Here is a 23,641-nt window from a genome sequence, read left to right on the forward strand (position 1 = left end):
GTTTATGCAAGCATTTTTACTAATTAAAAATGACAAATTTCTTTCTAAAATTGGTAGTCCCAATATAAGTGAATGACTCAAAATACAAATTACGAAGGACTAAGAAAACTTCTGATTTTTCATTCTATTTTTGCAAACTGATTTAAAAAACAACTTATTTTGCAAAGTATTTTCAAAAACACCCTATTTATGCAAAATAAATAAATAAAAATAAAACTCTCTGTGGTTGGGTTTCGTCCTATATAGTCTTAAAACATATATTAAACGAGAAATATGAGTTATGGTTGGTATAAAAATCATTTTTGAACTTAATATCAATTTTGGATAATATAAAAATCCATGTTTTCGATAGGCATTCTTACAACCTTTACTTTAACTATAAATGCTTGTATTTCATGGATAATAACTTTTTATATATATATATATATATATATATATATATATATATATATATATATATATATATATATATATATATATATATATATATATATATATATATATATATATATATATATTTCTTTTAAGTTTCAATAAATACTTATAGTTCATGGATAATATATTTCTTTCTCGATATATGTTTTCTAAAAAAATTTCTCAGCCTTTATAAATGGAGTGAGACTCCACCCACTGTTGACCTACTTTCGATTACAACCTCTGCTTTTGTGCACTTTGAGTACGCAATGGAGGGCATCGAGCACAGAACACTGAGGGTAAATGGAATCGACATGCATATTGCCGAAAAGGGCGAAGGCCCAACAATCCTCTTCCTTCATGGCTTCCCTGAGCTCTGGTACACATGGCGCCACCAGATCCAATCGTTGGCCGCCCTAGGCTACCACTGCGTCGCCCCTGACCTCCGTGGATACGGCAACACTGATGCTCCGCCGTCTCCAACCAGCTATACCTGTCTCCATGTGGTGGGTGACCTGGTGGCTCTCATAGAATCGCTCGGTGGAAAACCGGTCTACCTGGTGGCGCATGACTGGGGTGCAATGATCGGGTGGTACCTTTGCATGTTTAGGCCTGACAAGGTGAAGGCGTATGCCTGCATGTCTGTACCATACCGGCCTCGTAACCCCAAGATGAAGCCCATTGAAACCATGAGAGCTTTCTTTGGTGAAGATTACTACATGTGCAGGTTTCAGGTCTCTCTCTCTCTCTCTCTCTCTCTCTCTCTCTCTCTCTCTCTCTCTAAAATCCATTTTTTAATGTTAAAACACTTCACTGTAGATGAAATCTTCTTTTGATCCAAATGTTTTATTTCCTTAGTTCTGTATTTCGTTAGTAGGCACCCACCATAAATGTTGTGTTATACAATTGATTTTATTTTTCTGAGAGAGACAACTGAAAAGAGTTTTGACCTCACTACTGGTTTTGTCACAAAAAACAGTACCCCTGCATGAGACTGAAATTAATGAAACGTGACCGGTAAGAACGACCTAAAAGTTAATACGCATTTAAGATTTTTTTTAACGTAGACAGTCTCCAAAGATTTTTTAGAAAATGGTGTATCTTTTTGTACTTTCTTTTCCCATAGAGGTCTTCTCCATTCACCCCAACAATACTTTCGATATATACCACCCTAACATGTTTCACATTATAAACAAAATTTCCCCTTTTGAAACATAAATAAAGTGAATGTTAGTTATTTTCAGGAATCTGGAGTAATCGAAGCAGAGTTAAAAAGCTATGAAACAGGGGAATTGCTTAAGAAAATTCTAACTGATAGGAAACCAGGACCACCTTGTTTGCCTAAATCGGATCCATTCCAACTCAAAGGATTGAATGCTCCACTGCCATTACCAACTTGGTTATCTGAAGAGGACCTTAAGTATAACGTTGAAATATTTGATCAAACGGGCTTCACAGGAGCATTTAACTATTACCGTGCTTTGGATCTGTAAGTATTCTCAACCACCTAGTTATTGGTCCTACTGGATGCATTAGCAATAGCAAGAAAGTACTTGTTTATCCTAATAAATGAATAGGTACGTTGGATGTTAGCAAGTGGGTAGGCCACCTTGGCCTATATGTTTGAGGTTCGGGTTTTCTACAGCCAATGCTTGGTTGCACATGGGTCCTACGTACTCATAGGGTTAAATGTATACACCCTTTTCTAACCTTAGAGCATCCACATAAGTTTTTACAAAAAAAATTTCACCGTAAACAACTTTTGTAAAAGCTTTATTTTGATGGTATGAGCTTTTCCTTTTAGTTTTTATTTTCTAAAATATATATATATATATATATATATATATATATATATATATATATATATATATATATATATATGTTGTGAAGTTTTTATTAAATCTTCAACGAACTATAATATATATATATATATATATATATATATATATATATATATATATATATATATATATATATATATATATATATATATATAGTCGGTTACTTAAGAAACAATATAATAATATAAATGTGAATTTGTGGTTCCAATATATAAATTGATTAAAAAAAACTTTAGAATAAATTACATAGATCGTCCTTGTGGTTTGAGATCCTCTTTTGAGCAATCTGCATGTTTACTCTAGAATTGGATTTGTATGGTCTTCATGAATTTGGCTTTGTTTGTGATTTTGTCTCGGGTGAAATTAAAATGATAATTTTACCTTTAATTATTTTTTTATTAATTACATTATTACTTTAACATCTAAACAATAAGGACCCCCCCCCCCCCCCCCCCCCCCCATCCCCCCAATATCCATTCCCACATCTTTTCTAGACGTGGCTGCCTACCTCATTGGAAAACAGCCAATGCGGTTTTCGTTCGTTGGTATCAGCAAAAACAGAGAGAACGTCATTTTATAATAGAGACGAAAATTTTGAGAAAAACTACAAAATCGGTGGTCAAAATGAAAATAAAAAGTGACATAAAATGCATAAATTGTTTCGCACCAAATGGACGATCCTCATAACTTAATGGAGATATTATAATATTTTCAAAATTGATAAATTAATAGTTAGGTGTCTTAATTTTGTTAACAAGATCTTCCTTGCTGGTGTAATTAATTGGATATAGATGTTGGTTGTTAGTTAGATAACTGAGACTATATACTTGCTGGCTAATAACTTTGGAGGCGATGCTCGATCTTCTAGATTAGTTATTGTTTTCATGCATGGGACCAATGGTTGTTGACCAACGTTCCACTTAAATCATATACATATAAAAATATTTTTCAAGAAATTTATTTGTTATTGTATATAAATAATTTTCTCACTTAGATACATAAAAAAATAATTATTAAACTTATATTTTTTAAACACTATTGGTTAAAAACATTTTAATAAACATCCAAAAAATATAAAAAAAAAACATAAAGATTATATATGATATAGTTAATGTGACATAAAGTTTTGCTTTTAAAAAACTATCAAAAAGATAATAATTAAAAGGGTATAGGATTATTGAAAGCCAACCGATAGGTAACTATTTTTAATTATCTTTTTCAAAAAACAATATAATTTTAACCAATAAAAAATTTTAAAAATTATATGAAGTGTCTAAATAGTAAAATGGGATGTCCATTTAACCAATCCTTATTGAAAATAGGGTAGGTATAACATCACCCTTATTTTAATCACATGTTTATCTTGAGGATCACAATTAATAGGCAGCTTAGAGCAATGCCGACTGTTTTTCACTATTATCAAATATACATACATCAAGTTTAAAGAATTTATTTTAAATCCCTTTTTAAAACATATCATTCTCTTATATTTTTGAAATTTTGAACATAGAAATTATTCATAATCCTAATAATCTTTTATTTATTAGAAAGCTATAGCTAGCTTTTCTGTTTTGGTAAACCGATATGGAAATTTTGTGAAAAAACATACTTGCGAAGTGAACATATTTTGAGGTTTTACCGTTTTGGTTTATTACGTTAATTGGTTTTTGATTTGGCAAAAAAATTAATGATATATGTGAATCATGCTCTAGTAGGTTGGATTGAGGGTCACATTAGCATAAATCATGCTCTTTTATGGGATACAATTAGGGTTTGACTAAAGTATCCAAGACCAGACTTCACCCAATTGGAAAATAATTAACTGTTGACTAGTTTCATACGTATGTTGCTGTATGCGCTAACATTTCTTTGTTGTAAAAAGGAATTGGGAGCTTACGGCAGCATGGAGTGGAGTACAAGTGAATGTACCAGTGATATATGTAGTAGGAGATGAAGATATGGTGTACACAACACCAGGGTTAAAAGAGTACGTTCATGGTGGTGGGTTTAAGAAAGATGTGCCATTGCTCGAAGAAGTTGTGGTAATGGAAGGTGTGGGTCACTTTCTAAACCAGGAAAAGCCTCAGGAATCTACTGCCATCATTTATGATTTCATTAAGAAGTTCTAACTATCAACCACTAATACAACTGTTTTATTTACTTCCATATGTATGGTTGGGAATGAAGTTGATGGTTCTGCTAAATTTGTTAATTAAATCTTTAATCACATAGGTGTGTACCCATTAGCAATAACTTCATTAAATAATTAAAGTTGCTCGTAGCAAGTTTCGTGAACGTAATTGTATCTCCTTCGTTTGATAGTTTGTTTTATTTATTTATTTCATCTCATTATTATGAAAGCCCCCGAATTCTTAATTGACGGCTGGCTATAACAACATGGTCATTCTAAATCAATGACATATCCACTCTTGCATATGTTCCGAATTGTTAAATATCGTCTTGATGAGGATGTCAATTTCTTGATCTTAGAACCTGCAAGACATCAATTCCATCTCATCTTTTCTAAACATTATCTGTAAGAAAGTCAATGGAAGAGTTGACACGTTTCTTTTGTCCATTTTTTAAAATTATACTCTAGGTAGGATTGCAAAGATGTTGTCAGGAAGCATCCTAGGCCGTTCAAATGGGGCACAAGTTCTTACACTCAGTCTTGAATATGCTGGATGTAAGAAGTATATTTGGTGATTCTCATGTTGACTTGTATAGTTTCATTTATGGGAGATTGACGAAGAGATTCTAGGAACTTCTTGATCAGAACAAAACCCACATGATATATTATCCCTTACATGAGTAATTTACCTTAAAGTCCCACAATCTTGTTAAATGTGGGATCCATTATTTTTACCCATTTATAGTTTCCGAAAATTAATGTTTTGTTGAACTTCAAACAATACAATTAACAATCAAATACTCAGGGTAATCAACTAAAGTAACTTATATAAACAGCTTTATTAACAAACCAACCATATTTTTCCGGTTTTTGTAAACTGATCATTTTCTCAGCAACACGACATTTTAGAGTATTGTGTGATGTAGAGTAGGTATTAGTTAGGTGCAAGGTATTAAATAATATAAGGCGACATTTTATCAACCATAGCGGCAAGTACAAACCGTGGAGCCACGGCTCCATGATGGACATACGACGAGAGTTTTTGAACATTGGTTAGGTATAAAGTTATATTGGAATCTAGTATGAGTACACTTCGAACTGTCATAGTCAATGTCGGACAAACATAGTGTATCACCTATTTTTCATAACAAGTATTATTACGATAGATGTAAAGTTGTTGAATTTCTGAAGTTCGTGGCGCACGTGAATACCCAAAAACTGTCAGAGTACACGACGTGAATACAGTGCTCACGACGTGAACTCAGTATTTATGACTTTTGGAGCCTGAAAGTCGCAAGTTGCGATGACGCACCTGATAACTATTGAACTCACGACGTGAATATTTGAGATTCACGACGTGAATCTTGAAAAAAGGCCCTATAAATAGAATTCAAGGGGCAGCCAAGTATGGTTGCTCAATCTCTTCTCTCTCACTCCCGATAACCTCTCTAAGCCCTATTTTCACCCCCCCCCCCCTCCCGAAGCCCTGGTATCATCCCGAGACCCAAAGCAAGTCCCGAAGCCCGAAGATCCCGAGAAGAAAAGAGTTTCTGAGCCGAAGCTCTGCCCGCGAGAAGCCCGATGTGCGAAGTGATCCCGGTTTCACCGAAAAAGTATTATTACTCATAGAGCCGTAGTGTTGTCCGATCATCTTCTGACCAAGTGAGTGTATAGTCCCTTTCATAAACAAAAATGTAATATAAGTATTTTTTGAATGTATTAAGTATATGTTTGGTGTGAGTGTGTAGTTACTTTCTTCTAACACATAGATATGAAGTATTTGCTATGAAATACGTGTTATGTGTTTATATATTGTTCTTTACTTAAGATGGATGTTGAATGAATGTTTTATAAAGGTTTTTAAATAGTTTTAAACTGTATATGTAATTTATATCTCAAATATGTTGAGTAGAATATGGATAGATGAAATAGTTGGTGTGTAATGAAATCATGTGATAAGAGATATGTGAGGATATAATGGTGATGCTAATTAGGTGACGATAGATAGATAGTGAATTACGAGTCCAGGCGATGTTGTGGCTGCGTATTCATGCGATGATAGTCTAACCCTTATTATGATTTACGAGTCCAGACGATGTTGTGGCTGCGTAATCATGCGATGATACCCAAACCCTTACTAGACACATATTGAGGGAGTGATCCCCGAATTAGTATTGTCTATACGATGTAGGCAATGATCCTTAGGAAAAGTTCTTAGGAACAAACATATAAGAAAATAAGATGTAAGGAGATGAGATGTAAATATGATATAGGAGATGAACCTTAGGATAATATCTTTAGGGAAGATTAAACGAAGATAATGTAGATGGGTAATTGGGTTGATTGTTTGATGATTGAATATAATAATTATATTATTATGGGTGTAACAGCCCGGATTTCCAGGTATCTTTAATTTCATATTTTTGGTATTTTGTGAGGGGACTTGGCGAGTTTTCGTATGTGTTCCCCAAAGAGGTACCGGGTGTGCCTCCGGAGAGCCATGTGGAGTTTCGTATCGATTTGGTTCCGGGAGCGGCGCCCATCGCCAAGGCGCCTTATCGTCTCGCTCGACCGGAAATGCAGGAGTTATCCTCGCAGCTTCAGGAGTTGTTAGGAAAGGGATTCATTCGACCGAGTAGCTCACCTTGGGGAGCGCCGATTTTGTTCGTCAAGAAAAAGGATGGTTCACATCGGATGTGTATCGATTACCGGGAGTTGAACAAGTTGACGGTTAAGAACCGGTATCCGTTACCTAGGATCGACGATCTGTTCGATCAGTTGCAGGGGGCATCTTGGTTCTCCAAGATTGACTTGAGGTCGGGGTATCATCAGATGAGGGTTCGAGAGGAAGATATCCAGAAGACTGCTTTCAGAACTCGTTATGGACATTATGAGTTTGTGGTGATGCCTTTTGGGCTCACCAATGCCCCGGCTGCGTTCATGGATCTTATGAACCGGGTGTGCCGGCCGATGCTGGATCGGTCAGTGATTGTATTCATTGATGATATTTTGGTGTATTCGAGGTCTAAGGATCAACATGAGGAACATTTGAGGGAGATTCTTGGGGTTTTGAGATCGGAGAGACTGTATGCCAAGTTCTCTAAGTGTGATTTCTGGTTACGAGAAGTCCAGTTCCTCGGGCATCTTGTTAATCGGAAAGGGATATTGGTCGACCCGGCCAAGATTGAGGCGGTGTTGAGGTGGGAGGTGCCGAGATCGCCCACCGAGATCAGGAGTTTTCTGGGTTTGGCTGGATATTATCGCAGGTTTATCAAGGACTTCTCCAAGATCGCCGTGCCACTTACTAGGATGACCCAGAAGGGTGTTACGTTCTCATGGGGATCAGAGCAGCAATCCTCATTGGAGACGCTTCGTCAGAAATTGTGCGAGGCTCCGGTGCTTGCACTCCTGGAAGGGATGGAGGATTTTGCGGTGTACTGTGATGCCTCTATATCAGGTTTGGGGGCGGTGCTTATGCAGAGAGGTCATGTGATAGCGTATCCTTCAAGGCAGTTGAAGCCTCATGAGATGAGATATCCCACCCATGATCTGGAGTTGGGGGCTGTGGTTTTCGCCCTCAAAATCTGGCGACGCTATCTGTATGGGGTTCGGTGTACGATATACACGGACCACAAGAGCTTGAAGTACTTGATGGATCAGCCAAATCTGAATATGCGACAGAGGAGGTGGTTGGATGTGGTGAAGGATTACGATTGTGAGATCCTGTACCACCCGGGCAAGGCTAATGTGGTAGCCGACGCATTGAGCCGTAGGGCGGAAAGCGCCCTGATCCGAGATATTTGTATGAGATTGACGGTATTGACTCCAATTTTGGATATTATTCGAGGAGCTCAGGCAGAGGCTGCGAAGCCAGAACATCAGAAGAGGGAGCGGGTTGTAGGTTAAGTTTCAGGATTCGTCACGGATGGTCGAGGGCTTATGACTTTTCAGGGTCGGATTTGGGTACCGTTTGTGGGCGGTGCGCATACTATTTTGATGGAGGAAGCACATCGATCGAAATTCTCGATTCATCCCGGTGCTACGAAAATGTATTTGGATCTAAGGAAGGAGTACTGGTGGCCCTGTATGAAAAGGGATGTCGCTTGGTTTGTCGAGAGGTGCTTGACTTGTCGGCAGGTCAAGGCCGAGCACCAACGCCCGCATGGTAAGCTGCAACTGCTAGATATTCCCGAATGGAATTGGGAACAAATCACTATGGATTTCATCACCAAGTTACCGCGGACTGCGAGGGGAGCCGATGCGATTTGGGTGATCGTGGATAGATTGACGAAGAGCGCTCATTTTCTAGCCATCAGTGAGAGCTCTTCTGCGGAGAAGTTGGCGGAGTTATATGTGAGGGAGGTAGTATCGCGGCATGGAGTGCCGATCTCGATTATTTCAGACCGTGATGTGCATTTCACTTCCAGGTTTTAGAAGAAGTTTCATGAGGAGTTGGGTACTAGGTTGCATTTAGTACCGTATATCATCCCCAGACAGACGGTCAGAGTGAGCGGACGATTCAGATGCTCGAAGACATGCTCCGGGCATGTGTGTTGCATTTCGGGGGTAGCTGGGATGCATATTTACCCTTGGCAGAGTTTTCCTACAACAACAACCATTATTCGAGCATTGGTATGCCACCCTTTGAGCTGTTGTATGGGTGGAGGTGTCGCACCCCCATCTGTTGGGGTGAGGTAGGGTAGCGGGTTATGGGTAGCACGGAGATCGTACTCCAGACGACCGAGCAGATTTAGCTGGTCAGGCAGAGGTTGTTGACCGCTTAGAGCCGACAGAAGAGTTATGCAGACAGACGTCGGTCCGAGCTTGAGTTTCAGGTCGGTGATCTTGTACTCCTGAAGGTCTCTCCTTGGAAAGGAGTGATTCGATTCAGGAAGAGGGGCAAGTTGGGGCCCCGATATATTGGTCCTTTCCGTGTGATCGCGAGGGTGGGCCGGGTAGCCTACCGTTTAGACTTTCCAGCAGAGTTGGGGTAGATTCATGACACTTTCCATGTGTCGCAGTTGAGGAAGTGTATAGCCGACAAATCGGGAGTGGTTCCATTAGGGGATATTCAGGTGGATGCAAGCCTGAATTATGCTGAGAGACCAGTAGCCATTAGAGATCGGAAGATCAAGGTTTTGAGGAACAAGGAGGTACCCCTGGTGTTGGTTCAGTGGTAGCATCGGAAGGGATCAGAGATGACCTGGGAGCCGGAGCGTGAGATGCGTGAGCAGCATCCGGAGCTATTTGCAGAGCGATACTTCGAGGGCGAAGTCTTGTTCTAGTGGGGGAGAATTGTAACAGCCCGTATTTCCAGGTATCTTTAATTTCATATTTTTGGTATTTTGTGAGGGGACTCGGCGAGTTTGAGGTCGAACTCACTGAGTCGGGTCGCGGTTTTGGGCGAAGGTTCGCGTCTGGACTCGGCGAGTCCAAGGGATAGACTCGGCGAGTCAACGCTGTTTAATGAAACCCTAATTTTCCGGTCCTAAGCCCTATTTAAAGGACCTTATGGCCCTTCATTGCGGCCACCTTGAGCCTTGAGTGCACCAAAGCAGCTGAGAGTCCTTGTGAGTGAGATAAGAGGCTATTTGTTCACCAATTTGTGTGTTATTGCAAGAAAGGAAGGAGAAGATCAAGCTAGAACAGTTGGGGAGCTTGGATCTGCTTCTATTTCATCAAGGGAAGCTTCTTGAGGTAACTTTTAGAGCTAATCTTCGTGTTATGGTAGATATGTCAAATCTAGGGTTTCTTCTTGCCTTATTTGACTTGTATTTGAAGTGTGAAAGGTCCCATGGAGATATGGAACCTAGATCTAGACCTTAGCAGGTCCAGAAGGCCCCAGATGATATGCTTTATGTCCATTCTTTTGAGTTGGAGACTAGGGTTGCCATATTAGAGGTTATTTCCCCAAAAGAGCCTTGTAAGTGTTGCATGGCGGCCAAGACTGAGACTTTACATGATAAATGAGCTTGGGAAGGCCAGATCTATGTGTGTATGGAACGGATCTGACCGCAGAAGCAAGTTTTAGCTGATGCATGGCATGGACTCGCCGAGTCTGAAGAACAGACTCGACGAGTAGCTTGAAGATTGTCTTTAAAACCACCCAGTGAGTAGTCCTGCCGAGTTATGGGTGACTTAGTGAGTCGCAGAGAGTTAGAGAGGGATTGACAGGTGGACCGAGTCGAGTTGGGACTCGTCGAGTTGTCCTTGCGACTCGGCGAGTTGAGTCGCGGTGGCCCCGTGATTTGTGACCAGGTGGAACTCGTCCAGTCAGGGGAGTACTCGATGTGTCAAGGGGAAATCCTTGCGAGTTGGTGAGAACGCGTAGACTCGCCGAGTCGCTCTAGTGCGTTCGCCGAGTCCAGTCAAATTGACCATTGACTGTTGACCAGAGTTGACCAGTGTTGACTTGATAGGGATGGTCAACATTAGTGGTACAAGTATTAATTATAGATATATAATGTTATAGGAGGATTATAGCTCGGGGGTTCGAGCACGAGTGATTTCCAAGGTTCGCGAGTTATCGAGATATACGAGGTGAGTCTTCTCACTATACTGTACCCGGAAGGGTTTGACTGTGTGACCGGAAGGTCGGATATGCTATAAGATATATGTGTTATGTGTGATAAGTTATTCGTTAGATGTGCCATGTATGATATGCTTGATATGGTCCGGAAGGCATTATATTATGGGCCAGAAGGCGAATATGTTATGGGCCCGAAGGCGTTGTAAAATGAACCGTAAGGTTGACGTGGGTAGGAACGGAAGGTTCACCCAGTCGGGACGGAAGTCCCTTGTGACACATGGGCCGGAAGGTTTGGGTTTGGAAAAGGCGTATGTGCGTAGGTTGTATTTTGGGGAACTCACTAAGCATTTATGCTTACAGTTGTTGTGTTATGTGTTTCAGGTACTAGCGAGGACCGTGGGAAGGTGCCGGCGTGATCGTACACACACTCGGGGAAAACTGTTTTGTGATCTTTGTTATGTAATCGGTCGTGACAATATTGTTTACATTGGAACTTAAATTATTACTCGATGTTTTTGATGTTTGTAAAAATGAAAAAAAAAAAAAAAAAAAAAAAAAATTGGTTTAAAATTTACGTCGTTACAATGGGTTGAAAACCCTATATGCTCACCAGGCTCCTAAGTTTGACCAATTCAATTTTCTTTGCATTACAGGTAATGGTACAAGAGTATAAGTTGGTGGACTTGACAAGAGATTTTGGATTATAGATCGGTAGTTATAAATAATTGTTGTAAGGTCCATTTTATACTGTTTATGCTTTTGGTTTGTATCGGAACATGACATCCCGAGATTTTGTAATTTAATGAAAATGCATTTCTTTAAGAAATGCTTTAATAAATTTTATTTTATCATATTTTATTTTGAGAAAAAATTCCGCAACTCTTTTAATCAAAGAATTACTCTGATTTTATAAAACAAAGCATAAACAAATCGGTCTTTTCTGGCCGTGAAATTGGGGATATCACAGTTGATATCAGAGCATTAGTTTAAGCGAACTAGGAATTTTTAGGATTTATAAACTTAAACTTAGAATGTTAAGTGATGATTTTGAGATGAGTGTCTACCATATTTTAGACATGGGCACTAGTATATTTTAGGAATGATACATAAAATGCTTTTATGTGCTAAATGTTAAATGTTTGCCAAATATGATATTATTTGTTCGGATCTATGGTTTGTTGCCAACCGGATCAGAAAACCTTACGTGTTTAGAATTGAGTTATGGTGAAGACTCGTAGAGAATTGAGTGAATGGAGGAAACGAAAGGCTTATGATAGTAAATGACACTTATTAGAAGATATCATAAGAGTAGTATCTTGCCTTTAGAATATGTCTAATAAAATAACGGAATGTTTAGAGGAGTACGGTACATCTGAAGTACACCTTCGATTGGTAGGATGGTGGAACGATTTGTGTAATTCTTGAAGTTGTCCCATCGTTTGGAATTTCTATCACCAACCGAGTTGAAGTAGAATTGATGAGTGAAGATGCTCATGTAAGAAGTCCTAGTGGAGTCTAGGAGAATTTTTTTTATGATTAATTGGACGCATTCATATGTGTTAAATTGTTCTGTGATTTTAGAAATTGGAGACTGCGAGACAATACTTGGGACGAGTATGAGTAGGTGTGAATAGTAGTAGAGATCTATACTACTGGAAGCACATGACTCACGCTTGGATCAAGGAAAGTTACAAGGTTCCTAAGAAGCTAGTAATTGATTCCGTTTTATTCAAGTATGTCGTTACCATTGTTTCGGTAATGACTGGAAAGATGGTTGTTATTCCGACCCTAGTGGTCATATGAAATTGAGTCTGACTACGATGAGTTTGTTACGTGGTTCGGAGAACCAAGTTCGATGTAGCATCTGACTGAGGTCAGAAGAATGAAATCAATGCGACCAATAGCATCACACTTGCTGTTAAGGAAGCTTGTAGCTAGCAATGCTACATGCAAAAATGTGATTATTTCACATTAGAATATGAAGGAAGGTATATTCCGTTCTGGAAGTTGACTCTAAGAGACTTGAGTCTAGGCATTGCATCATACGATGAGGGGTCATTAGAACATGACCCATCGATATGTTACAATAGATAAAGGAAAATATTTATCCTAAAAAGAAGAAGGAGTCCTCAATAAGGATTTATTTTGTAACTCGAAGGTTACAAATGAAAGTCCAACATAGTACGAAGAGTAGATGCAGGATTGAGCATCAAGGTTATTACTTAGAATGGAGAGATAACGTATGGAGTCAGTATACAAATCCTATTTCGTTGATGATTCTGGGACGTAATCATCCTAAGGGGGAGATAATTGTAACGTCCGTAGATGAGGGCTAGTCAATTTAGAGACAATGAGCGTCAAAAATGACTTTTTGATGGAAGATTATTTATAAGGAGTAATCTTAAATAAGTTGTAGTATATGTCACAAGGTTTCCATATATATAAAGACTGCTGAAATCCGAGTTATAACGAAGAAGTTATGACCTGTCGAAGTTTTGCGACATAACCGACACGACACAGCGCGACGTAAATAGTGAATTTATGTTAGAGTGATATTTGGCCTTATCAATCTAAATGAAAGTGGTAGAATACGTTAAATCGAGAGCGTGCATAAAAAGAACATCTAAATTTGACTTTGTATGAGGAAGTTATTGTTGGACTAGTGTCTAAGCTCGTAACCATATTTGGTAAGTACTTGACCCGATTGTGCATGGTCCTTTTGGGTTGCCTTCACCAAAGCAACTTGACTAGAGAAATAATAGAGAAAGAGGTTATTATGATTTATTAGTATGTTATAAGAATAATATATTAAAGAAGAAATCATATTTGTTTAATTAATATTGGTCAATAATTAATTAAGAATTAATTTTGTGATCAAATGTAATTAATTAAACTAGAGGGGTTGAATTGTAATTATGTGATAGTTACAAAATAGGGTAATGGTTATCCTTGATATGGGTTGGACGAATTCAATGGATAAGATATCCTTGAAATCGTCCAAAGGATAAATGATAAGGGTTTTCAAGGCTTATTTTATGATTGCTTGGTGAGCAAGCAACTAGATAAGAATAAGGACTAAAACCCTAATCTCTACAGCTATATAAAGACCCTTAAGGCCATAAGAATTCATCCATGCCTTCCTAAAGGGTTCTTAGGGCCGATTTCATACCTCCTCCCTCTCTCTCTCTCTCTCTCTCTCTCTCTCTCTCTCTTGTCTCTCCATTTGCTCTTGGTGTTTGTGAGCCATTAGAGGTACTACAGTTGTGATACTTGCATTCAAGACTTAGGGTTTGAAGATTTGAGTTGTTATTGCAATATAACAACAAAAGGTATGTAATCTAATCTACTATATGAATTTCGAAAATACTAGGGCATACTAGGGTTCCTTTTATGTGTTCATAATGTTGTGTATCTAATAGTGAAAACATAGATCCAATTCTAGGGTTGCATGCACACATAGGATTGTTTGTACAAAACCCATCAGTGGTATCAGAGCCTTTGGTTAACTTGTTTTCAATTAGTATTATACAATTGTATGAACTTGACATATTAGGGTTTATAGCCAATAAACCCTAGGAGGCTAGAAATTTCGAGATTAGGGTTTCCATACCCTAATTTGTGAAATTTGAAAGGGTTTTCAAATCCTTTCCTTAAGCCTCAAGATTTCTAAATCTAGTGTTTGCAAAACCCTATGATTTTCGAAATTAGCCTCCTTCCCAAGATAAGATCCTAAATTTTAGGGATTTGGATTATCCCATATCTTGTAATTATCCTTTAATGGTTATATATGGTAATTAAAGATTTTGAAATATCATATCCCATGATTTTCGAAATTTAGAGGGATTAAAAGGAATAGGATAAATTAATTGTTTAAATTGTAATTATCCTTTATGATTTAGATAATCCTTTATGATTTAATAATTTAAATTAATAGTTTAATTCAAGATAATTATTAAATCAAGAGTTTTAATATTTAAAATCTTAATTTAAATAGTCTTAAATTCGAAAATTTTAAAGTTAGATTAAAACCTATTTTTTTTGAAAAGTTTCAAAAACTTGCCCTCAAGTTTTGGAATTTAAATTGTTTGATTAAAAGTTTAATTTTGAAAAATGTAAAATTCTAAAACCCTAATTTTTGAAAAGTTCAAATTACACTCTTATGGTTTTATTAAATTAATTAAATGTATAATTAAAAAGAGAGTTAATAAATCCATAATGATATGGTTTATATTTTATTAAAAGTGTAATTTATAAAATGTCACACCCCAAAACCAAGAACGGCGGAAACGTTCTGAGGCGGAGGACATCATATAAAGTATCACAACACAGTATAACAATAAATAAGCAAACAACATCATCCATTACATTAAATATATAATTTTAATACAAGTGTGTTCTGTACAGTTATAGACACCAAAAATGTAAATCAAAATAATAAGATGAGTCTTGAATGCACTCCATCTTCTCAAAAGCTAGCCTCGGTACCTGTCTACTGATGACCTGAGAATACAAGTTATTTTGAAAGAGTTTATCAGCATTAAGCTGGTGAGTTCATAAGTATTTTAGTGTCGGTGGTTGTATCAAAATGTTTGAACGTAGTTATAAGTATGAATTTGTAAACGGTTCTAAGTGTTGGTAAATGTTTGAATCTCCTAGAAAAACCTATATTTTCTATTAAAAGTAGCCTTCTACCAAGGTGTAATTGTTTTGTATGTTCGTTTACTGTAAAAGTGTGTAATTTACCCAAGTGTAACTATCATTCTCAAAATATAGTTTGTACATTAATGTTTAAGTGAAAATATCACTAAATATGTAAAGGGTAAATTAATGTAGTACTGTAGTGTTGTATTATTGGAACTACTATTGTACTAACTACCTTAAACCGGATTTATATTAAGGTATCATGTGATTAATTGTACTATACTATCGACTGGATAAACAACGACAAATGTAGGTCGTAAAATGAAATGACGTTTGGCACCCGCAGACCTGCAGGTCCGACTGTAGGTAGCAGCAAGGTGTAGGATAGTCAATCCAGTATAGATCTATACGCAAACTCATGCTCTCCCTCCAAGAGACTCTGGCAACAACTCGGGCCATGACATTTAAGGAATGCTCCGATACAGTGGATCACAATTCTGTCAATGTATATATGTATATGTAATGTATTGTTAGTCGTTCTAGTATCGTTGTATATGTTCTCATAGTATAGTTGTATATGTTCTCTTTCTAGTATAGTTGTATATGTTCTCATAGTATAGTTGTATATGTTCTCCTTCTAGTATAGTTGTATATGTTCTCATAGTATAGTTGTATATGTTCTCTTTCTACTATAGTTGTATATGTTCTCGTAGTATAGTTGTATATGTTCTCTTTCTAGTATAGTTGTATATGCTCTTATAGTAATAAGTATTGACTCATGAATGAACTGAATCATTGATCTAACAATAGTATGTGTATGATCCTGTGTTACCCCGATGGTAACTTACAAATGATGTAACTAGTATGTATTAACATGGAAGAACTTTTATGACCATATATGTACATATGATATATAATTATATTGAAACGACCTTCGGACAGCTACCCGATATCCCACCAGACCACATCCAAATCGATGAAAAAGAAATAGGGCTTGCGGCCTTCCTAAGCCTTTTAAACATTTATTATATAACTATACATATACGGGCATGCGATTTATAATAAGTATAAAAAAGTTTAGGTAAAAGTATTTGATAAAACAGTTTGAATAGTAGTAAAATCATTGGTTTTGTAGTTATTAATCACATGTGATTGATGTAATAACTATAAGTATTCAACTTGTATCCCCCCCCCCATAAAAGCATTTAAAACATTTAAAAGTATTTCAAAGGTTAATTAAAGGGGTATGAACTCACTTGTGGTGAGTGGATTGGATTGAAGTGTCGGGTATGGTGCTAGGTGACAAATGAAGACTTGTACACACGCACGAGCCTAGTTATCATATAACGAACATATATATAACTAATTAGCCTATTTATAACTAATAAATTAGATTAGGACACTCTAGAACATGAAAACACCTTGTTTCAAGTGTTAAAGATCACAAGGATTGCATCCGAGTGTTGGTAGGAAAAATTAGTATGTTTGGAGTCCAAGGGTAAACTCCCTTGGAGTTTACGGTTTTGATGTCTAGACTTTGGGAGTTTACGATTTTGATGTCAAGACTTTGGGAGTTTACGGTAGTAAACTCTAGTTTTAAAGTCCAGGTGTTGTTTTGTGGTTTAGCAAGCCATTGAAGCATTTCTACTAAGTGGTTTGGCCTTTAGAATGGACTAGGGCAACAAAACACCTCTTTTGAGGAGTTTACAGCCTCATGGATTTTTCCTTTGGGTTTAGAAACCATAAACCCATATGGAAGAGTGTATAGCCAGGTTTTCAAGTCCCTAACACAATTTGGTAAGTGTATAAGCTAGTTTATAAGCCTAAGGAAGGAAAATAACCCATTTAGACATGCTTTTGGGTCTTCACGGTTTTGGGATATCCCCAAACCGTAAACACCTAATTTTGTGGGCATTTGATGTTTTTCAAGGCTTAAATACGAAGTGGTTGACTTTTAGGGTTTGACCAAAAGAAAATTTCGGGTTGTCACATAAAATTTAAACCACCTAGTATTTTAAAAGTGTAAAATACACCCTTATACTATATATAACATTAAAAGTCTAATATTTTATATGTATAACTAAAATGCTAGTCTTACCGTTAGTAGGCCTCATTCACGAAGCCGATCTATAAGGGGAGTATAAGGTTATGGCCGTTTAATGGGTATCCACTCTTACCCACCGCTTCCTTGATTGGTCGAGGGTTGTTAGACAAACGAGTAGGATAGGGCAATCCTCTCTTCATTAATAAGTATAATGAATCTATGTAAAGTAACTAAATGCTTTTGCAAATTCTTAATCCTAGTTACTTTAGGGAAAAGTGAAATTGATGTAATCCCATGAAATTACACTTTGCACCATTGCTAAGAAGTTAGTGGAGCGTGTGTAGTTAACCGGCACACTAATTGGTTCTAAGCAAAGGTGGCAAAGGGCGACTCAATGTTTGTCATAGTTCGATGGAGCGTGTGTGGTTTATCGGCACATCGAATAGGTGACTGTAACAATGAGGGCACCATGTAGATTTGCAGGGTTATTCACACCCACTTTGTGATCCTCGGCATCCTAGACACAAATGAGAGGGGCATATCGGGATTTAAAACATGTCATTGAAAAGTTTAATGAATCTCAAAGGAAATCTATGAATTCTTAATACATTTAAAACTTAAGCCTTTATGTTTTTCGTGGTGAAGAATTAGTGAATCGTCATTCACTTACCTCCAAATTATTTGCATGTTGGATTACGACATCCCTCTTCTAATGTGTAAATAATGTTATTGGATCCTAGCCTTAGTGTCTCATTAGGGTGTTTCATTAAGGATTCAATCAACTAACTTGAAATTTCTCCCAGTTTGTAGATGTCTGACTCTAACCGTGGTCTTCCCGGATCCCAAGGAAAAAGGTGTTCCTGTTGAAAGTGAAAGCTTGTTCCAAAGTGAAGGATCAATGTAGACTAGCTTGATTTCACTTCCTCCTCCTCCTCCCGTTGTTCTCCCCGACCCACAAGATCGAAGATTTGAAAGGTTCAAGATCAACGAAACCCTATTGGCAATGGAACATGAAGATGGTAAACCCGTGTGTGCTCACGTCCTAGGGATGAAATCATACATTGATAGGTTGATTATGTTGGGTGCATCCTTTCCTAATAAGTTGGTTGTGGACTGGGTTCTTCAGTCACTCCCTAAATCATATGATAAGTTCAAAAGAGAGTATTATATGATGCATCTTGATGTGACCCTAATTGACTTAACTTACATGCTTATTGCTGCTGAATCAGAAATGATTTGGCAAAGTAATGGAGCATATTTGTCTGTTAATTCAACCAACCATGCTTCCGTGGACACTCTAGAAGAACCCACCTGTTTCTGCTGCCAAGAGAAAGGGTAATGGATACGAAGCTGCCCAAAAGACCTGAAGAGTCTAAGAGATGAGAGAGTCAAGAAGTATGGCTCTACTTCAGGTATAAAATCCACTATCTAACTCCATTAAATTTCTATTCTTTATACATAATGTGATAAGATTACATTTGCATGTTTTGCAGGATTAGAGAAAATAGAGGAAGTTTGATGGAAGAGCAAGATGAGTCTGATCACGAAGAAATGGATTACGATCGCATGGATTTGAAGATCAGATTAGGAAGTTATGATAGATTTGTTAGGAATATTTATTTACATAGTTTTTCATTCGAATTTTGCATTGAGAGGACATGTTTTCCGCTGCTTTTATAAATAAAATAAATTTTGGTTATTTGTTTATCCTTACAATGGCGTATATGAAAAATTGATGTTTGTGTACTTCTATTATTAGCAAAATGGATTTGATTCTTAATTAGGTTATTTATGGAAGTGTCACACCCCAAAACCGGAACGGCGGAAACGTTCTGGGGTGGATGACGTCGTGTCAAGTATCACAACACATGCATTATAGTAATCAAAGTACAACAAAACATTGCATTAATAGTAATAGTTTTACATAATTTACATAACAGGGTAACAAAGTAATACAAACAAATGTAATAAGAACAACATGGTACTAAGCTATCTTTATCAACAGCTCCAGGGATGTACCTGTCTAATGCTAACCTGAGAATACAAGTTACTTGAAAAGTGAGTATCAACATTTTTACAAATGCTGGTGAGTTCATAAGTAATTAGTGACATTTTATTCAAATAACTTTTTAATGTAGTAGTTTAAGGGTTTACAGTGTATTAGAGTTCTTTCCAAAAAATCCAATATTTTCTTTAATAAAAGCAGCCTTCTACCAAGACTGGACGGAGTTATGTGGTAAAAAGTAGTTTTCCCTTAATCGCTATCATTATCAAAATACTGAATTTGATTATTAAAGGAAGCAAGAAAAGTCAGGGAAATAACATATACCTCAGCAGTGAGGACTGCTGACTAAGGCAAAGGGCTCATAGACTCTAGGAGAGTATCGAACGAACGACATGCCTGGTCCCGTCTAACAAATGGAGACACATACCCCAGAAGGTACTGAATGAAAGGTACAACTGGTAAGGTCTAAAACGGTGAATACAGACCGCAGACAGTATCAAATGACAGATACATCTTGCAAGGTCAAAACAGAGAATACAAACCACAGACAGTATCAAATGAAAGATACATCTTGCAAGGTCAAAACAGAAAATACAGACCGCAGACAGTATCAAATGAAAGATACATCTTGCAAGGTCAAAACAGTGTGACTCTGAAAATGAGTTACCAGCATACAGTGTAAATTGCTGGTGAAATACTGTTACCTTAAGGCCATGAATTATAAGGCAACCTGGGATACTCGTAACCATACTAACCGACACTAGAGTACCTGACGCCCTACAAGCGTCTATAAATTATGACATTTGTCACCCCTTGGCTTGGTGGGCCGTGGACTATAGCTAGCAGTCAGGGTGCGGGGGTGTCAATCCCGTATAGATCTATACACACAATGTCCGCTCTCCCTACAGGAGACTCTGGTAACCAACTAGATGACAGAGAAGGCCGTGTCCCGAAGATGCATCCCAAATAGTGGGTAGTGTGTTTCCGATATAAGTGTTGAACTACAAGTAGAGACTCATAACTGAACTGACTAATGTAAACCTATATGTCTATGCTCGTATACATAACATACAACAAATGAACTAAACGACCTTCGGACGGCCATCCGATCCGACCAGACCACATCTCAACGAAGAAAAGGAAATAGGGCGCACAACCTTCCTAAGTCCTTCAATCATTATTCATATGCACCTATACAAGTATAGACATACATCTAACTACGATTGAGTGTGTAACAAGTGGGGACGCATTGTGATGTATAACTGGGTCGCGGTGTGTAAGCGTACATTGTGGAATAACCGAATCGTAATGTATAAAGGACAGTGTGAGCGAATAGCATGGACTAACTAAATCATACAGTGTGAGCGAATAGTGTGGAATAACTAAATCGTGAAGTATAAGTGCATCAAGTATAAGTGTATCACAAAGTGGAATCGACAACTGGTGAAGTAGAAGCGTCTAACAAGTATAAGTGACTACAAGTATAAGCGAACTAGAGGCGATAACAGGTATAAGCGTATCAAGAAGTGAAAGCCTTATCAAGTAGGAGTTTACAATAAGTGAAAGCCAAGTAGCGGTAACTAACAAGTATAAGTATACGACTTGGAAGAGAAATTTGACGAAAACCTTGGAAAACCTTTATACTTAGGGAAAATCACATTTTGGTATTCTTTGGTAAAATAAGTTTGAAAACCTGTAGAAATCTTTGGAACCTTTATAAACCAGTTTGAAATGATTTTAGATACAACAGTACAAGTAAGAGTTTTGAATCAATTGAAAATCTTTTTGAAAACCCTTATAGTCTCCTACTCGGTAAAACACTGTACAGTGTGGTAAAATCTCGTGCATGTGGGCTATCAATCACATGTGATTGATATGATAACTGGCATGTTTAACTTGTATTCCCCCCTTATAAAACATGTAAAAACATTTAAAAGGTTCATTCAGGGGTATGAACTCACCTGGTGTAAGTAGGTCAGACGAGGGTGCCGGTTGGGTGTTCGGTGTCACGTAACGACTCGAACACACTCAATGACCTATTTAACATATGATAACATATGTTCACATACAATTAGAATATTTAATACTAATTAAACAAATATACGCGCTCAAAGGAGCGGAAAACACTTTGGTTAAGTGTTTGGGGTGTCCCGGGTAGCATCTAAAGGTGCGTATGGCTTAGGAATGGAGTTTCCTCCCCGAGAGTAAACTCTTATCACTTAGTTTACGGCCCAGGGACTACTCACCATGAGTTTACGGCCTTAAACTCATGGTGAGGGGATCTAGTGTGTTTTAAGGCTTCTAACTTGTTCATGGAATTATTCTAGGTCCAAAACTATATAGTATGAGTGGGTTTAAGGTCTTTAAGGGCATCTTAATGGAGTTTACGGCCCAGGGAAAACTCCTAAGAGAGTTTACGGCCGTAAAATCTCATTCCTTGAGTTTATTGAAGTTTCACGCCCCTAATACCTTGCTAGCAATTTATAATGAAGTGTGAGGCCATTTGGGGGATTTAAAACTATCATTTTAGCATGTTTAGGGGTGTTTACGGCCTTGACACATGTCTAGGACGTAAACTCCTTTTGTCCCTTCATTTTATTGTGTTTAAATGTTCTAAACCTGAAATAGCAAGTCCCTAAATTATGTATGAAGTCTAAGGGTGGTTTGGGAGTGTTTTTGGGGCATTTCTAGCACAAAAATTTGAGTTTACTCCCCATGAAGAGGAGTTTACGGCCCAAGCATGTTCTTGGACAGTAAACTCATGTTTACTCTTCAAAAACTCGTTTCAAGCTGTTCTAAGTCCGAATATGTAAGCCTAAAAGTCATATCTAAGCCTTAGGGGCAATTTGGAGGGGTTTTGGGGCTTAAAAACCCCATTATATGGTGTTTACGATCCAAGAGTGTTATTGGGCCGTAAACACATCAATTTTGTCCCAACTTTATGTTTTAAACTCGAATTTTTAGGCTAGACAAGCTATATAACAAGTTAGGATAGGTGGCTAACTCGTTTGGGGCTCGAAATGGACGATTTTTGGCTCGAAACTAAGTTGTAGAGAGAGAGTGAAAAAGGGTGAAATGAAGTTTACTCTCCCTTATATAGGGGTTGGAGTTGGGACTCAGTGGAAATCTACCCGATACTGCCATTAAACCGGGCTTTTTGGTCGCACCCGATTAAACGGTCAAATTTTGGCTTGGTTGTAACTAGACATTTTTAAGGGCATTTTGTGGGTGTTTTTGATTTATTTCAACCCTTACCAAGTCATTATAAAAGTCCCCATATAATTAACCTCTTTCAAAAGGTTAACGGACAGTTAAATAAAACGAAGCTTTTTAACGGAAAAAGGTTAAAACTGACGGAATAGATTTCAGGTTGTCACATCATCCCCCCGTTAGAGGGAATTTCGTCCCAAAATTCAGGTTTAGGCAAGGAAGTAGGTATGAATGGTCGAGTAGAGACAGGAGGGTACTTCCTATTCTGCTTGTCCTCGCATTCCCAAGTGAACTCTGGTCTATGTCTATCATTCCAACAAACCTTCACCTATGGGATGCAGATTCCGTCTCGTGTAGTTAGCGATTTCCTACAGGTATGTCTACGAAGTTAGGGTTCTCAATGGTTTCTATCAAGACGAGTGGGGTACGAAGAGTGACGTCAGGCAATCACTTATCGAGTCTAAGAAGTGGATCGATTTGGTATGAAACTTGTGGAATATCCGAAAGTATTAGTGGTCTGACGAGGGTTGGACCAATCTCTGTGAGAATTCTCGGATGGTCCTAAGCTCTTGGAAGGGTAGAGCTTTTCAGTACTTAGAACATAGTATACTCCTATGGAAAGATCATCACTGGCATGATCGCCATTCCGAAGTTCCTAACGTTCTCTCTCATACTAGTAGTGTAGTCTTTCAGGTTGGTTCTTAGGAATCTCAGGTTGTCCTTGGGTTCGTGTTTACTGTCAATTGGCTTTTGGAGACTTTCTAGATCATCGGATGGGTTGTGTGTCTATGGTATTCTTTTGATGTAGAGTGTCTATCTCAAGCTC

The 23,641-nt window shown here is 37.7% G+C and overlaps 1 protein-coding gene across 1 annotated transcript; it reads left to right on the forward strand.

Annotated features, from left to right (window-relative positions):
• The first annotated feature begins 582 nt into the window (after positions 1-582).
• Positions 583-4,550, forward strand: LOC145004855 (alpha/beta-Hydrolases superfamily protein). Its single transcript, XM_078963860.1, has 3 exons — positions 583-1,148; positions 1,659-1,903; positions 4,138-4,550. The coding sequence occupies exons 1-3, from the start codon at positions 684-686 to the stop codon at positions 4,382-4,384; spliced, it is 957 nt and encodes a 318-aa protein (XP_078819986.1). The 5' UTR covers positions 583-683; the 3' UTR covers positions 4,385-4,550.
• Positions 4,551-23,641: the final 19,091 nt, after the last annotated feature.

Source organism: Lactuca saligna, chromosome 7 (assembly GCF_052625555.1).
Source record: "Lactuca saligna cultivar CGN05327 chromosome 7, ASM5262555v1, whole genome shotgun sequence".
In the NCBI taxonomy this organism is placed as follows: domain Eukaryota; kingdom Viridiplantae; phylum Streptophyta; class Magnoliopsida; order Asterales; family Asteraceae; genus Lactuca; species Lactuca saligna.

Bases quoted from the DNA above. Each gene is read 5' to 3' on its own strand.
- LOC145004855 (XM_078963860.1), top strand. From the start codon at position 684: ATGGAGGGCATCGAGCACAGAACACTGAGGGTAAATGGAATCGACATG. The intron at 1,149-1,658 runs GTCTCTCTCTCT...AGTTATTTTCAG, and splicing joins ACTACATGTGCAGGTTTCAG to GAATCTGGAGTAATCGAAGC. The intron at 1,904-4,137 runs GTAAGTATTCTC...TGTTGTAAAAAG, and splicing joins TATTACCGTGCTTTGGATCT to GAATTGGGAGCTTACGGCAG.